The 15,836-nt window shown below is 42.3% G+C and overlaps 1 protein-coding gene across 5 annotated transcripts in view; it reads left to right on the forward strand.

The window, feature by feature from the left end:
• Positions 1–15,836, forward strand: part of megf11 (multiple EGF-like-domains 11) — an 88,851-nt gene that overhangs the window by 24,188 nt on the left and 48,827 nt on the right. For 4 of the 5 annotated variants that reach the window (XM_019876012.1, XM_019876013.1, XM_019876015.1 and 1 more), the window contains exons 5-7: positions 661–761; positions 12,006–12,098; positions 12,254–12,265. In XM_019876012.1, the coding sequence (XP_019731571.1) occupies positions 661–761; positions 12,006–12,098; positions 12,254–12,265 (206 nt within the window). The remainder of the gene's footprint in view (positions 1–660; positions 762–12,005; positions 12,099–12,253; positions 12,266–15,836) is intronic. The other variant, XM_019876014.1, reaches the window with a different exon arrangement.

Consider the following 15,836-nt stretch of genomic DNA (forward strand, 5'->3'; position numbering starts at 1 on the left):
CCCCGTGTGCATTGCCACTCAAACCCTTTCCCATGCTATTAAATGAAAATGTGTGTGGGCTTTACCTTTGAAATAGTACTGCCCAGATCAAGTCATGAGAAATAAGTCAATTGATGTGAATCTATTGCAACAAGCCTGAATTGAAAAACAACAAAAACGCCCCAAAACAGTGTTTCTGTTTGATCAATAAAATAGCTTATAGCCTTTTACTCTGACAACCTGCAACCCAATAAAACTTCACATAGGACTTGTTTCGGGTCACTAAGGTAAATTAAGGAAAGGCTGTTTTGGAGGATATCTCACCCAAGGTAATTGAAATAAAAGCCCAATTGATGATGGTTAATTTGTCCTTGTCAGAGCAAGATTCTTGGTGATTTTATTCGAATTTAAGAGGGTTAAGATAAACGGGGTGGAGGGGATGTTAGATTTTTTTTTTTTTCCCCTCGATGTTCTTTTGTCCAATGTTGGCTGTCTACTTTGCGACTGTGAACACTGCATGCAGTGAATAGCTTCAAGGGAGACGTTGCGCTTCGCTGACTTTGACTTCTCATGACTCCTTTTCTACATTATACACATTCCCGTGTTTGTCTGCCTGCCCCTCTGGAGTGGTCCCACATACTGGACATGGCACATCCGTCTCGCTGTGTCTTGTTTCCTCAGGATCAGCTATAAGACAGCTTACCGGCGGGGAGTGAGGACCATGTATAGGCGGCGCTCACAGTGTTGCCCTGGTTATTTTGAGAGTGGAGACTTATGTGTTCGTGAGTATGCTTTTTTTTTTTTTTTTCACCCCCTACTTTTCCTACAGATTCAGCTTGTGTCTTTTAAACGAGTGGTTCCTCTTGATACGACTCCCTTTAGTCAAGTACAGGAAAAAAATAATGTATCGCTCGAAAAATAGCCTTTGACAACACATAAATGACATATGCTTATCTGTTCAAAATGTCCCTTAATAAGATGAACGCGATAACACAAATGAACATACAGTGGATATAAAAAGTCGGCACACCCCTGTTGAAAGGTCTTTTTGTGAGATCAAGATAAATATTTTCCAAACTTTTTCCACCATCGTTGTGACCTATTTATAACCTGTACAACTCAATAAAAAAAAAAAAAAAAAAAAGTCGAAAAATGAAGTCAAGATAAGCGGCCCGGTGATCCAGTGGTTAGCGCATTGACCTCACAGTGTAGAGGTCGTGGGTTTGATCCTGGCTCCGTCCTTCCTGTGTGGAGTTGGCAAGTTATCCCCGTGCCTGCGTGGGTTTTCTCCGGGTACTCCCCCTTTTAAATTGTTCGTAAGTGTGAGTGTGGATGGTTGTTTGTCTCTGTGTGCCCTGCGATTGGCTGGCAACCGGTTCAGGGTGTCCCCCACCTACTGCCCCGAAGATGGCTGGGATTGGCTCCAGCACCCCCCCGCAACCCTTGTGAGGATAAAACGGATCAAAAAATGAATGGATTGATGGAAGTCAAGATAACCCACTGAGATAATGTGGTTGCACAAGTATGCACACCCTCTTATAACTGGGGTTTGGGCTGTGTTTGCAATTAATCAACACACCTAGCAGCCATTTAACCCTGGAGAACCCAAGAACCTTTTTCTTCTTTGGAAAATGATGAATTATACATTAAATGACTGCTATATGTTCACTGAACACCAAAATATATGTTTTTTCAAATATTCAATGCTTTAATCTTAATTTAGGATTAGGGCCAAATTTGACCCTTTGGGATTTAAGGGTAGCATTTGAGTAGTAGAATTTATAGGGGCCAAATTTGACCCCGTGGGTTCTCCAGGGTTTAAAACTGCTTCTGATGAATGCCAAATTAAGTTTTGATGTTCTAGTAGGCTTTTTCTGACTTTTTTTCCAAACACTTGGCTGTTTGTTGTTATTTACTCCCTGTTGTGCCATATTTTTCTCCACTTGATGGTAACTGTCTTCACTGTGTTCCACTGTATATTTCATGCCTTGGAAATTATTTTCTGCCTTTCTCCTGACTGACACCTTTGAACAATATCCCCTGATGCTGTGGAAGGTCCCTATGGGCCACAGCTTGTGCTTTAAGATATGATTACAAAACTGTCAGGAAAAGCTTCCCGGAGGAGCTCAACTTTATTTGGCGCTTATCAGAGACACTTTAAATTGGTGGCAGGTGTGTGCTTGATTCCATTTAGCCGAATTTTAAATGCGATTGGTTAATTCTAAACATAGTCAGAGCCCGAGTTATAAGAGGGTTCACACACCTGTGCAGCTACATGACGTCAGTCTATTTTTTTCCTTGCGCTCCCGACATTTTTTCAATAGTCATAGAGGTTATAGGTCACAGTCGTGCTAGATTTTTATTTTATTTTTTCCTGATTTAAATTGGTCTCACTTTTTATCACAAAAACCTGGCATCTGAAAAGGGATGTCGACTTTGCGGCTACAAATTTGTTTCGGCGCTGATCTTTTCTTTTTAGGGAAGTTTCTCACGTAATATGATTCATGTAGAAACTCAATATGGTACAGAGATGCATGAGATATGAATGCATCTACTGTTCCACCCCAAGTAATTACCTTTCTGATGCATGACTGTCAGCATAGTGTTGTTTTCCCAATAAAATGGAAATCCGGCTTGGGAGTCATGTTTAATTCATGTCTAACTGGACAGGCGGACCTCAGTTTATGATGGCGGTCCATTCCTATGGCGGATTGAGCAATGTGCCGTAGTTTACTACTAACCCTATTAAACGCAGCAGTAAAGTCATAACTAACTCCATCCACCCATCCGTTTCCTCACAAGGGTCACGGAGGGTGCGACGAGCCTATCCCAGCTGTCTTCGGGCAGTAGGCGGGGGACACCCTGAACCGGTTGCCAGTCAATCACAGGACACACAGTGACGAACAACCATCCGCGCTCACACTCACACCCAGGGACAATTTAGAGTGTTCAATCAACCTGCCATGCATGTTTTTGGAATGTGGGAGGAAACCGGAGTACCCGGAGAAAACCCACGCAGGCACGGGGGAGAACATGCAAACTCCACACAAGGAGGCCGGAGCTGGAATCAAACCCGCTACCTCTGCACTGTGAGGTCGACAGGCTAACCACCGGGCCGCCGGCTTGGGAGTCATGTTTAATTAATGTCTAACTGTACAGGGGGACCTCAGTTTATGATGGGGATCCATTCCCATGGCGGACCGAGCAATGTGCCGTAGTTTACCACTAAACCTATGAATGCAGCAGTAAAGTCATAACCTATGCAGTAAATATTGGTATGAAAAAAAAAGTTGCAGGCCATAACTACAAAAGAATCCAATGAAAAATAGTGAATACGGCAAGATCGTAGCGTGCCTCGTTGTGTCTTATGGCCATGTATTAATTACGCCACTGCACAAACGAATTCATTGCACACCTTTGTAACATCAAAACATCGGATGTCACTCAAACCAAGGAGGAACCCTGGAATATTTTACTACCTGTCCGCCGTGCACACATAAGGGGTCTGCAACCCAATCTTGGGTCCCAACCCAACAGTTGGGAATCACTGTTTCTAAGCATTGTAAGTCAACGAACCTCGCAGATAAGCACGTCCGCCCACAGGCCACGGGCTAAGGCTTTACTATACACAACGAAGAACACTTGATCAGCACCTCCTCTGGTTACGAGCCACCATCCGCGTGGCTTTGCTCGGCTTTAGATGACTGGGCCTTATTTAACACGCAGGCATACCGTTTTACACCACGGACAGCTCTCTGTATATACTCTTCCAGCTAAATTAATTTAATTGAAGCTGCATAACAATGAGAAAACTTAACGAGCCAACCAGGTCTTCGTGGCAGGCTGAGGAGGGGCCATTAAAAGCAATCAGTTTTTAAAAAAAAAAAAGCAAAAGGCGTGGAAATGTGCCTGGAGCAGGAAGCTGAAAATAATCCTGAACTGATTATTCTCACATTAGACAAACACAAATATATTTTTTTCTTTTTTCCAGCCTTAACTTGACTCATTAAAGTCTGTCTCGGCAATGTTGTTTTCATTGGAAAAAAAAAAAAACTACGGGGTCGTTTCATAACCTGGGATCCGGGGACCATGCAGGTTCTGCCAGCAGTAACTTGGACATGTAAATCTTGGAAGCACCGACCAAAAGTTTCCCAACATATCAATAAATTGTTGCTTCTCCAACATGTGATGATGAGCACCATGCCTCTGGCAATTTCGAGTGTGACTGATTTTAGGATTGCCTTCCAATGTGAAAATGATTCTCCTCATGTCTGCACATTAAAGTTGCTGTCACGTATTATTATTATTATTATTATTATTATTATTATTGTTTATTTTTTTTTTTTTAGAGCGGGTGGAAGATGGCGCTAAACATAGCGATCAAATTTCAAAATTGGCCCCACTGATTGTGGTTTGGGAAATGACCAGTTGCTCCTCTGTTTGCAGCCCTGTTGTTCGTGGAAGCAGCGATGATGGATTTTAATATAATTCATTTGAAATAGAAATGAGAATTGATTTGCTATTAATTTTCAAAATTAGAATGATGAATGTTTTGAAAATTTCAACGTAAACATGACTCCAAAAGTTTGAAAACCCCTGCATTCACGCAAACTCTTTTTCCGATGTTCATTTATGACCTCCTCTGTCTTCTCACACTCTTGTACTAAACAAACAAAGAGCAACAAATAGAGCCTGTATTATTTGTAATAAAACTTAACAAGCAAAATAAAATTTTAGCTATCTAGCAGACACTGTAAAGTGGATCAGCAGATCTTTTTATCATTCATTTTCGTCCAGCACACCACAAAACAACAGTCTGACATTTTCCTGGCGACTCTACGTCGAATTCAATTGCATTTTTATGTTTTTGTTTTGCATTTAGTTTCGCTTTTTAAAGCCATAATCAGAGTTAAACAATTTCCTGTGAAGGTACACATACTTTTGTTGCCTTTCCAAAAGCCCACATTAGCACCAAAAAAGTGGGCTCTGAATAAAGTTGAATCTGTCAAAAATCAACGGGCGCACCTTTGTCTCCTCCAAGGCAAGCCAAATCGCTGCCTTGAAGCTTCGCAGTGATCATTTTTCCACACAAACTAATGGTACTGCAGTCTCACGTAGAAATAGGTTGGGTGCAGTGGCACCGCGCCAGAAGGAAAGAATGCGTCAAACACAGAATGTCCAAAGTTTGGCATCATTTGACACTTTAAACGTTTAATCACGTCAAGTACAAGTTTATTGTCAAATGTGCTCTATGTGTAATGTTTCTACTGCAAAGCAGAACTAGCTTACACAAAATCACTTCTATTGCTAAACTCCGTTAGCTTATTCAGAATAGCCCACCACCGCTACATAGAACATATTGTGATGCTCCCACAGTCGGCCAAGGATAGGCATCGCCGCCAATGTACTATCAATCAGTTTACTGAACAAACGGTAACAAAACAAACACGTAATAAGAGCATTTTTACATCAGCTGCATAGCCACAGCTAACACCCGGGGGGCAACATTCAGTAACTGCCTCACCAGGGCAAGCCCTGCCTTTTAAAGCCACAGACATTCATAGTCACAGATACTACAGTGTAGAACGTGCGCATGGTGACCCCTAGTGGATAAAAATAATACCATGCGTCGTTGAACAATTCCAGATCAACCTCAGTCTGATTATGCTAATCATGGATGGGATAATGGCCAGAATAAGCAGTTCTAAAAGTATTCAGTAGCTGCCACCGTACTCAAATTATGTTACCAATGTGAGTTCTGTGTTCCACTATCCGGGGTTATAACAAGGCAAAAGCGACAGGCTTTTTCTGATTGCAACGTTTGATTTGTACAAGCCGATTGCTTGCTCTGCTCCACTTCTTATTTCTTATACTTTATGACTTATATCCTCAAACGTGGCAGATGTTCTTTCCCAGACATTGTTCTGGATTCCCTTGGAAAGGAATTGAAATCACACTCTTAATATTTATTCGATATTTTGCACTCCCATGTGAGACTTCTTTTTTTTTGCTTGTCCTTGTCTTAGCTTTTACTGCTCTCAGGGTAACGCAGCTCTGGGAAACAGGCCAGCAAAACTGTATCAGCCTGTACGATCGTCTGGGGGTCTTAAGGAATGAGTCGCAGTTTGATCAATAATGTATTCATTAACCATTTGACCGGCAGTAAAGTTATGTATTCATTGAATACTTTTCAGGGTGTTAACCTGCAAGGGGAATGTGCAAGTCTAGGCCTCGCATTTCACGAGTAGTTAGGTTTTAGTTTGATTTCATGTCAAGCGGAGGGGGTAACAAAAAAAAAAAAAAAAAACCCGCCTTCACTTTGGGACACCATGCACTGAGGGGCCGATAGGGCAGTTTTGCTTTCTGCTGCCTTTGCAAACTGTTTCAACCCTTTTAATCCTTGCACTCTCACTTCCAGGATTAAGAGATTTGTACTCCCCGAGCTGTTTTGCATGCAGCGACAAAAGGAGGCATTATAGCATAGATCGACCCAAAATGAACTCAATTTGTCTATTTCTGGACGCTTTGTTGGGTGTATGTAAAACGCTTTGTTTTTTTTCACTGTAGTGTTCCCATACTGATCCTCATGCGACACAACTATGATGCTTTTTTAAAGGACAATATGAATAGTTTAAACTACACTCCAGAGTTACCCCTTCAGAAACAATTTACCGATGTGAGTTACAAGTGCTCACGTCAAAAAAACTTGTGACCAATGCCTTTTAATACAACACTTTGGCGCCATCTTGTGGCATTTCATCACATTACAGTAAGAGCACATTGGGAGATTTTGCAGATTGTGATCCGTGAAAAAGGCAGAATGTTATTGTCGTCGTTTTTGGTTTTTGTTCGAGCCGCCTGAGATTCAGATGTATCAGAAATACTGAAATGTTCGATGAAAATTGAGTGTTACCATGTTGATAAGGCTGATTTTTTTGTTGTTGTTTTTGTTATTGGATCTTATTAAACTATCCAGATTCCTTTGCAGTGTGCTGAGGGAAATTACCCAATTTCATGTAATTAGTAAAAAAATATATATATTTTGTTAATATACGGCTAACATTGTCATTGTCACATCTTTGCTCACCAATCTATGCCAGTGACATACAGTGACAAGTAGAACTGTTGAATGCTCTTCCACTAGATGGCAGAAGGAACGCTGAAACTGTGTGTCCAACAGTTGACATTAATACAAAAGAATACTATCATAGCTATCCTCAAATGGCCACAGGCTTCACTCGGAATTTGTAAATTTGTCAGTAAAGCGAGACAAGATCATCATTATTTCAGCATATATACTTTATTGTGACATCTGATGAATTTCAATGGAACCTAATTTAGCCCAAACTATTAGTAATTAACATTAAAACAATTTTGAAGGGTCCGCGACACCAAATCAGCCAGCTCGCAATCTCTGAGTATGTTATCTCCCGATTTATGTGTAATTAGAGCTCAAGTTACAGCACTGGAGCGATTCATAAGTGCATTTGCTTGACCTTTGATCTGTCAGAACCTCTTCATTACCTTAATCAGAAGCTCGCCCGAACGGAGGATGTAAGAAACTAATTTCCTGTAATACGGCTGATGATGACAGTTGTGGAGGAGCAAGTCTGAGAACCTCACTAATGACATCACTTGGTGTCCGTGCAGACCATGTCTTTGTAAACAGTCAACATGACGCCTGCCTGTCCACTGCTAAGTGATGTCAGGCGTCGCACATGATTTTTGGGCGCAGAATTAAACAGATTGGGAAGTTGTTGGCAGTAGCACATGGTTCGAATGGGAGAGGTGATGAGGGGGGGGGTTCAACAAGAAAGGATCTGTGTGCCTTTGATATCTTTTTTTTTTTTCCACGCTTCAAAGACAAAGTTTTTTTTTTTTTTTTTTTTTTTTTTAATAAAATCCTCTCCTTCCTTGATAGAAAGTTTGGAGGGAGTATTTTTGATATGGTCTCCGTTAGATTGATTTCAGCATCGGCACCATCACAATATTTCACTTCAATTTTGCAGACACAAAGGGAAGCACTTCTGCAAAAGCACAAACACAACAATTGTGTGCAGGCACCTTGTACAGTTGCACTCAAAATGATTGAAAGCCCTTTGCAAGTTTATATTCCTTCCCAAAGGTTATGAAGCTACAGTTTTTGATGAAAAAAAAAATAAATGAAGCACACTTTCAAGCTCAGCCAGTGGTTTCACTGATTAATTGACTAGTTGACATTAGCATCCCATATTGATATCTAGTTATGGATGACAACAATGGTTAGCCTTACGAGCTTTGGCTATTTACATCACTGTTAGTCCTAAAACGGGGATGGGCAACTGGCGTCTGTGCCAACATTCTTGGTGGCCCCTGATCTACAAAAAAAAAAAAAACATTATAAAAATGCTTCCTCTACTGTAATGGAATCCCCACATACTTTCAGTCAAACACCTGTGGATTAATTTATTCACAGATTTTTTTTCAATATCTTTATATATTTTTTTGTGGGAGCCAACCCTTGATTTTCATGAGAAACACATGTATGTGGTGGTTTATGAGCATTTTTGAGGGTTTCCAACAATAACATTGTTATTTATGTATGTATTTTTATTTATTTATTTATTTATCGCCATATTTTTTTTCTTTTTTACTACATTAAAATGGGTCTCAGATTTGCACGATCCATATTTTGTCTTTATTTAAATACCCGTTGTGAGGAAATAAGGCAGCGACGCACAGTCAAGTTCTGTCCTCGCTGCCACAACATGATGTCCAATAATTGGCTGACAACAACTGCGTGATAACGAGGACTTTTATCGCAGAAATTGTGTGAAGCAACTCTCACCAACATCCCGACACTTGCGTCAGCGCATACGGGCAACGTATGCTACAGACGCTTGGAAATATTTAACCAAAAACGACATTTCCTGGCATGATCGCTTGCAAAGTATGAAAGTTTATCCTCATATAAGACAAAGCACAAGTGAAACAGAGAAATGATTCTTCGAATGTTAAATCATGATTAATCGATTTTAGCTCGCTTGCTCTCGGCAAATTAGCATCAACTACAAAAAAAAAAAAAAAACACTTTTTTTGGAAACTTCTGATGAACATTTTATAACGGCGCCCACTTTAAATTTTCACTGGGATATTTTTATGAAGCTTGTCTTCAACATTTTGCATTTTACCGTTTTGCAGCGCCACCATCATATCCGCAATGATTTTGAGTGCACGTCTTACTTGTCCTCGAAGACAAGAGCGGCACGAGCGATCTCCCTTTTTGTCATGAATTTGGAAAGAGGACTAAGAGTGCGGTATGACCATGCAAGACTATAACTCTTATTAACGCCGCAGCACATTTACCAATTAGCTCCATTGTTAACCATTCCGATAACACCTCTTGCATAATGAGCTAGATTAGCCTTTTATCGAGATGAAAGACTCAATTTTCAGATTCCTCAGAAATGAGTTTGGCGGCGTGATTCATGAATTTCAATTAAAATGAAAAGACCTACTCCCGTTTGATTATGCAGTCCCCTTTTTTTGGGTGGGGGTGGGGGGGGCGGCATTCAGATCTCTGGATGAAGTGTGCACTTCATCTTTCCTGGCTGGGCAAAACTTAATTTCCATGTTTCCTTTTGTGACACGTTTGCATTTCCTTTTCCTGGTCGCTGATCAAAATTTGCTGATTGAAACAAAATCAAATCAGCTCGTTGTGGTGACATTGAATTCGTCTCCTCATTTTGAACACTCTGCATATTGCGGCCTCATTGATTACAGGTAGTCGATCTCGCACCTTGGTCAGCACAAATGGTGAAGAGACTCCTCTCGCATCCCCCCCCACCCCCCCCGCTTCATTTTAATTAGACTCCCTCCTTGCGCAGAATACTGATGCTCAGAAATCTGCTCTGCATTATCTTTCAATCTCTGGTTTACCGTTTTTGCCTCGGGAGCATTTCCGTGATTAGCAGCGGCTTGTGGCTGTTTGGGATTCTCCCTTTTCCTCCCCCTTTTCCGGCCTCATCTCTCCTGCCGGCAGCCGACCCTAATCGAAGGCTGATTGAGTGATAATCTATAGATGTACAGTTCAGGCATGCTGCCAGCTCCCACTGACCTCTCTGCCTGCAGGATGAGCGCCATGATATCCCACACACAGCTGGGAAAATCAACTCAAGGCTTAGTGTGGCCGTCGTATTCTCTTACCCCGAGCTATACTATGAGGAGAAGAAAACAAAAAGGCAGAATTTGGACGCGGTCCAATCGGGATCAGGCGTCTGTTTGTTTCGCTGCCCTTGGTTGTCTCATTCTGCCACAGGCCAAGTGCGCCAAGTACTGATTCCCATCATGCTTGCGTTATTTCCCCAAGATAAGAGAATGTCTTAACTCCGGCCAGCCTGATGACCTTGTGTTCCAAATTTGCTCTTTCATGCTAAGTGCCCATCTCTGTGATGGATTTTATTTTGTTCCGTAAAACAACAACAACAACAACAACCCCCCCAAAAAACTGAAAAATCACTTCTCAGCGGATCGTTCCAAACTCCCCGAACATGCTCACAGGAATACAAAGAGGATCCAAACGGTTGGGTGCCGTGTTGCTCAATAAGAATGATCAAGACAACACACGCACTTAGCAAACACCGCAGCCTCGCTGTATTCTACAATGAGAACATGACAAAGCACTGGCTGATCAAATTAGAGGGGATTTACGGCCCGCTCTGTCATGCCTCCGCCTGCTGATAACAGCTCGATCTGCAAAGTAAAACTGTGATAAACTGAGATGTTGATTAAGGCCACACTCTCTGGAGAAATTGTTTAGTTCGCTGTCAAATAATGGAGATGGATATTGAATATGAGTGTTTAACAACGCCGCATTTTCCGGCGTTCCAACTTAAACTGCTGGCTGCGCAGAAGCTCATTCAGCATTTAAAGACAAACTTAATATGAGCCCGCATTACACACGGTGCCCAATGCTGCTTCCTTATAACCGTTTCGACATTGTACGTCGTATGGATGTAGATCAGCGGTAGTCAAACACACCGAGTACCACCATCGTGACCGACATTAACATACAGTAGAATAGTAAGCCTAAGTGTTCTTAAAAAAAGATATTTTATCCCCCCCCCCCCAAAAAAATAATAATAATATAAGCCACTGTAACATTATGCACAGTTTGAACGGATTCTGCACTTAAAATATAGAAAAACAATCACTTCAAATACTCAGACGTGCTCCCACATTCCCCAAATGCATGTTCGGCCAAAGACTGGTCGGTGGCTGCTGCTCATTTGTGGGTGCTGGGGTGCTACCCCACCACTCAGCTGAATATGACATATGAAGCAATGAAAATGAAAAATTGAAATAAAACTATTTTGAAATATATAAGTACTTCGATTGTCTCTGTTGTCTGTTACACAAATCGATTTACTATTGTAAAAAGATTGACAGTGCAAACACAATATCTCCTCCGCAATGCAACAGATAGGACCAAGGTGGGGGGGGGGGGGGCTACATTCCAGTATCTCGAACTGGCTGACTGTTCAATCACCGACACAGTCCAGGGTGACCTTTGCCCTTTGCCCAATGTTAGCTGGGATAGGGATAATATGCTTTTGGAAATGGATGGATATTTCTCAAAACAATCCACCATCAGAGAAAGTGCTGTATCAGTGCCAGGACATGTGTTGTCTCACATCGAGGTATCTTGTTGCCAGACACTCTGCCACTATGTGAAAACGTAACACAGTTGCATCAGTTGTCTCCTCTGATCCTGTTAAAAGTCAAATGTGGATAGATGTTAGGTATTTTTGCTGTGACTCTTAACACGGGATCACTGTGTTTTAGTGCCTCTTCGGTATGTAATTAATTAGGACAATATTGAGGTTTTGTTAAAAAAAAAAAAAAAAAACAACTAAACATTATTTGCTATCGCTGTTTTCATGGTACGGTTTATTAGTGCTGTAATGATGTTTTACACTTGTGCATGTGTTTTTCTCCCTCGTAATCCATACTGGTGCTGACGTGTGTGCGCCTTTGTGTGGTTTCAGCTCTGTGCACCGAAGAGTGCGTTCACGGCCGCTGCGTGTCTCCTGATACCTGCCAGTGTGAGCCAGGATGGGGCGGACTGGACTGCTCCAGTGGTGAGTGCACCTCCCTCCTTCAGTCACTAGAAGTTACTTAGACTCATTTATGCCTAAATGGCTTTCACAGCCTGTTAAGTTTGGTAGCATTTGCCTCAGTGTCCGCCTATCGCAAAGCTACTTAGCTTTGTATCCTCTCTTCTTTGCAAACACAGCCAATGGAACACGTAAGTCCCAATGAATTCATTTTCATTTGCTGGAAGTGGAAGTGATATGCTTGATGAATCTAACGGATGGATGGATGGCTGCAGCCCCGCTGCGTCTCACACGAGCTCTCTCTTATGATCTTAATCATGATTACACTGGTGCCTGTGACTTGTGGCTGTGCAAGGGTAAATCAATGCCGCGCTCGAACAAGCCATGATGACGGCTGTTCTATTTAGTGGCTTTTCAACGTAGTGTCAGACAGCAGAAAAAAAAAAAACGATGCCTCTATAAACTTCTCTGATCATATTTCGACATTAAAATAAATGGAAATGCAATTATTCTCTGTTCTAGGCTTACTAAAGAACAACCACAAAAATGTCGAGGAGTTTTCCCTCAGAAGTAAATTGCGCGATATAATGTTGCACTTTATAAAATATAAACTTATTTTCATGCCCAGCCAAGTCTAGTGCAAAGTGAAGTCTAAGTGTGCATGTGGGTGGCGTTTTCTAGCCGCAGCAAGAAATTGACGTTTGCGCCGTTGTGGGTGTGAACATGGCCAACTTGATCCCCACCCAATCGAAGCGGCTCCTTCACATTAGCTTTTAATTTAGGCGCGGAGTCTACATGGCGGAAGCGTCACGAACTTGCTCACTGGAATCCAGTCCGGAGATCGGCACGCGCACAGGACAGATAAGAATACCTTTATTTGTCTCACAATGGAGAAATTCCCAATTTACAGCAGCAAAATTATGAAAGGGAGAAAGTAGAAGAACAAAAAGTATATAAATATAAAATATAAATACAAGCATATTAAAAATGGGTGAGTCCAGTTTTTTTCAGGTCCGTCTATTCAATAGCCTGACAGCAGTCGGCAGGAATGAGCGGTGGTGCCTCTCCTTCTTGCAACGCGGGTATATCAGTCTCTGGCTGAAGGAGCTGCCCGGTGCTGTCAGGGTGGCCTGGAGGGGGTGGGAGGGTCTGTCCATCATAGCTGTTAGCTTAGCTAGCATCCTCCTGTTGCCCATCTCCTCCAGAGTGTCCAGGGAGCAGCCCAGGACAGAGCTGGCCCTCCTGACCAGTCGATCCAGTCTCTCTCTGTCCTCGGCTGAGATGCTGCCTGACCAGCAGACTATGCCGTAATAAATGGCTGAGGCCACCACAGAGTCATAGAAGGTCTTAAGGAGTGACCCCTGAACTCCAAAAGACCCCAGTTTTCTGAGCAGGAAGAGTTGTCCGTGTTGGTCGACCAGTCTAGTTTATTGTTGAGAAGAACACCCAGGTACTTGTTCCTACATGTAGTTAAGTGCCAGAGGATTTTAGATGATCTCTGATGAAATAATCAGTTGAGGTATCAATGTATGTGAATGTTATCGTGCTTACATCGCACTCACTATTACTCCCCGAGCACTTTCCGAGCTGGATTGACACTTCAAACATGATGAGCTTTGAAAATGCAGACCACACTGCCAACTAGTGTCACGCCGGTGTAACTGTGGAGCAGCGCCGCCTCCCCAGAGCGCAAAGTATAAACTCACACAACACATTCTCGGTACACAACAATAAATCAACCTGTCAGTATAAAGAATGAGAAATTATATCAGTAGTGTTAGTGTATAGATCTATGAATTTTCATTAGCAAGAAAGCCATTCTCTGATGAGCAGATGCGTGTAAATCACCCGCTCCTGCAGTCGTTTTCAGGCTTGCCGTGGGTTCAAGTGTAGGCGTCCTCCCCGCCCCCCCCACACGGGCGAGGCTGCAATAAGGGAGTGCGTGACGCTTTTGGGTCTCCCCCAAGAGACTCTTGCCCCACTCTTGGTTGGTTAGAAGTGCAGCTGTGCGTGCGGCGCGGCGTGCAGGTGCTTTGCTAATCCAACTTATTAAGACTTGAGCAGTGAAACAGCGGCATTATTCATAACTCGCAGGCGCCATTCCAGGCTTTTCATTTACAAGCTTTCATCTGTTAAAAATGCGGAATCTCTGCCAATTCTCAAATTAAATCTAGCCTCCTTTTTGTAGTGTAAATGGCATGTCTTTTTTTTTTTTTCTGCATACGTTTCCAAGCCCAATATAGGGGATATAGTGTTATCAGCCTCCTTATATCTGCATGGCTCTCCCAGGCTGCAAAACTGGCACACTTGCATTCCATCGTTGTAGAACGTTTTCAGGAAAGGCATTTCAGCTCCTATCAAAGCCAGTTTTCTCATTTGATTGGCCGAGAGAGGGCACAACGCGAGGTGGTCACGTCACAAGGAATGTGCGAATGTGATTAAAAAAGCATGTCACCCAAGCTTGGAGATGAAGTAGGATGCTCAGCGGCCTGAAGCTAAAGTGACGGCTTTCCAGCCAGTGATTTGGCTCCCGATCAAAGGCTTGGACCTGGTTTGTGGAGCAGCACCTGGCAGGAAGTTGTTTTGTTTACGTGTCAGGCGGCGAGGGGGGGACTCAGACTGTTTTTTTGAGGGCCAGCAAAGAGAAGGCGATAAGCTCCCTGAGATTCACCAAGTTGTCTTGTGGCTGAAGATATCGACTGTTTTTTGGGGTTTTTTTTTTTTTCCCTTTGCCGCCTACTGGGATCCACCTGCCGATGCCAGAAAATATTTCATCCTCTGCCTGGTCTTGAAGCGAGAGTCCCACTGGGACCAGAGCTGCCCTGTGACCTGCGTGGAGTCCTCGGGGGTGCTCTTCCACAAGGACATGTTGGCTAATGTAAAAGATTATAGAGAAGGACAAAACAGGATGTTTCTTGTTGAATGTCACCATTCTGAGTTGAGTTTTGAGTTTCCCAGAGAAATGGATGAAAGAATGTTGAATTGTTGCCGGTGCTGCCGGTGTGTGTGTGTGTGTGTGGTGTTTGTGCTCTTGAACATTCAATATTCTCTTGTCATCGTTTTATGTTTCTCCTCTCAGTTCACAGTGCACAACATTAAAACGCATTTTTATCTTTTCATTTGGGCTATAAAGCTCACGCTTTCGATTGTTTTGCTGTCTTCTGCTTTATGATCAATTCTGTTGTGATGCTGCTCAACAACCGTTTTCACTTTTAACCCTTTTACGCACCCTGTGAACCCGATAACATAGTAAGCTGTCCACTGTCGTAACCGCTGTACCTGAAAGGATTAAAACTGAAACATTGGCGGTGAACGGGCGTCGGAAAATGATCCCATTTGACCGAATTTGGCTGATCATCATTTTTCGAAATGACAAATCCAAATGTTAATTCTACTGACACAGATTTCTCATTATTTAGATTTGTACTGGTAAGTAAATTGAGACAGGCTAATCATGATTTCATGTCACCATTCATACTTTTTGTGACATTTTTGTCCGATAGTGTGTGTGTATCAGTTTTCCGAAAGCCTTGACTCAATCAAGGCTGCAATGGAGGTTACTTTGTACATTTTTTTTTTAAATCTTATTGGTTAATTTTGTAATACATCTTTGGAGATAATTATTCATGCATATTGTGAGGCGGTGAGTTAGTTAGTTAAAAAAAAAAAATCGGGGATTTGTTTACTGTATAGGGCTCGCTACACTGGAAAAAAAAAATCTATGGATATACTGAGGTACATTGATTGCACATGATTAAAATG

The sequence above is a fragment of the Hippocampus comes genome, unplaced genomic scaffold (genome assembly GCF_001891065.2).
Source record: "Hippocampus comes isolate QL1 unplaced genomic scaffold, H_comes_QL1_v1.1 scaffold142, whole genome shotgun sequence".
Taxonomy (NCBI): domain Eukaryota; kingdom Metazoa; phylum Chordata; class Actinopteri; order Syngnathiformes; family Syngnathidae; genus Hippocampus; species Hippocampus comes.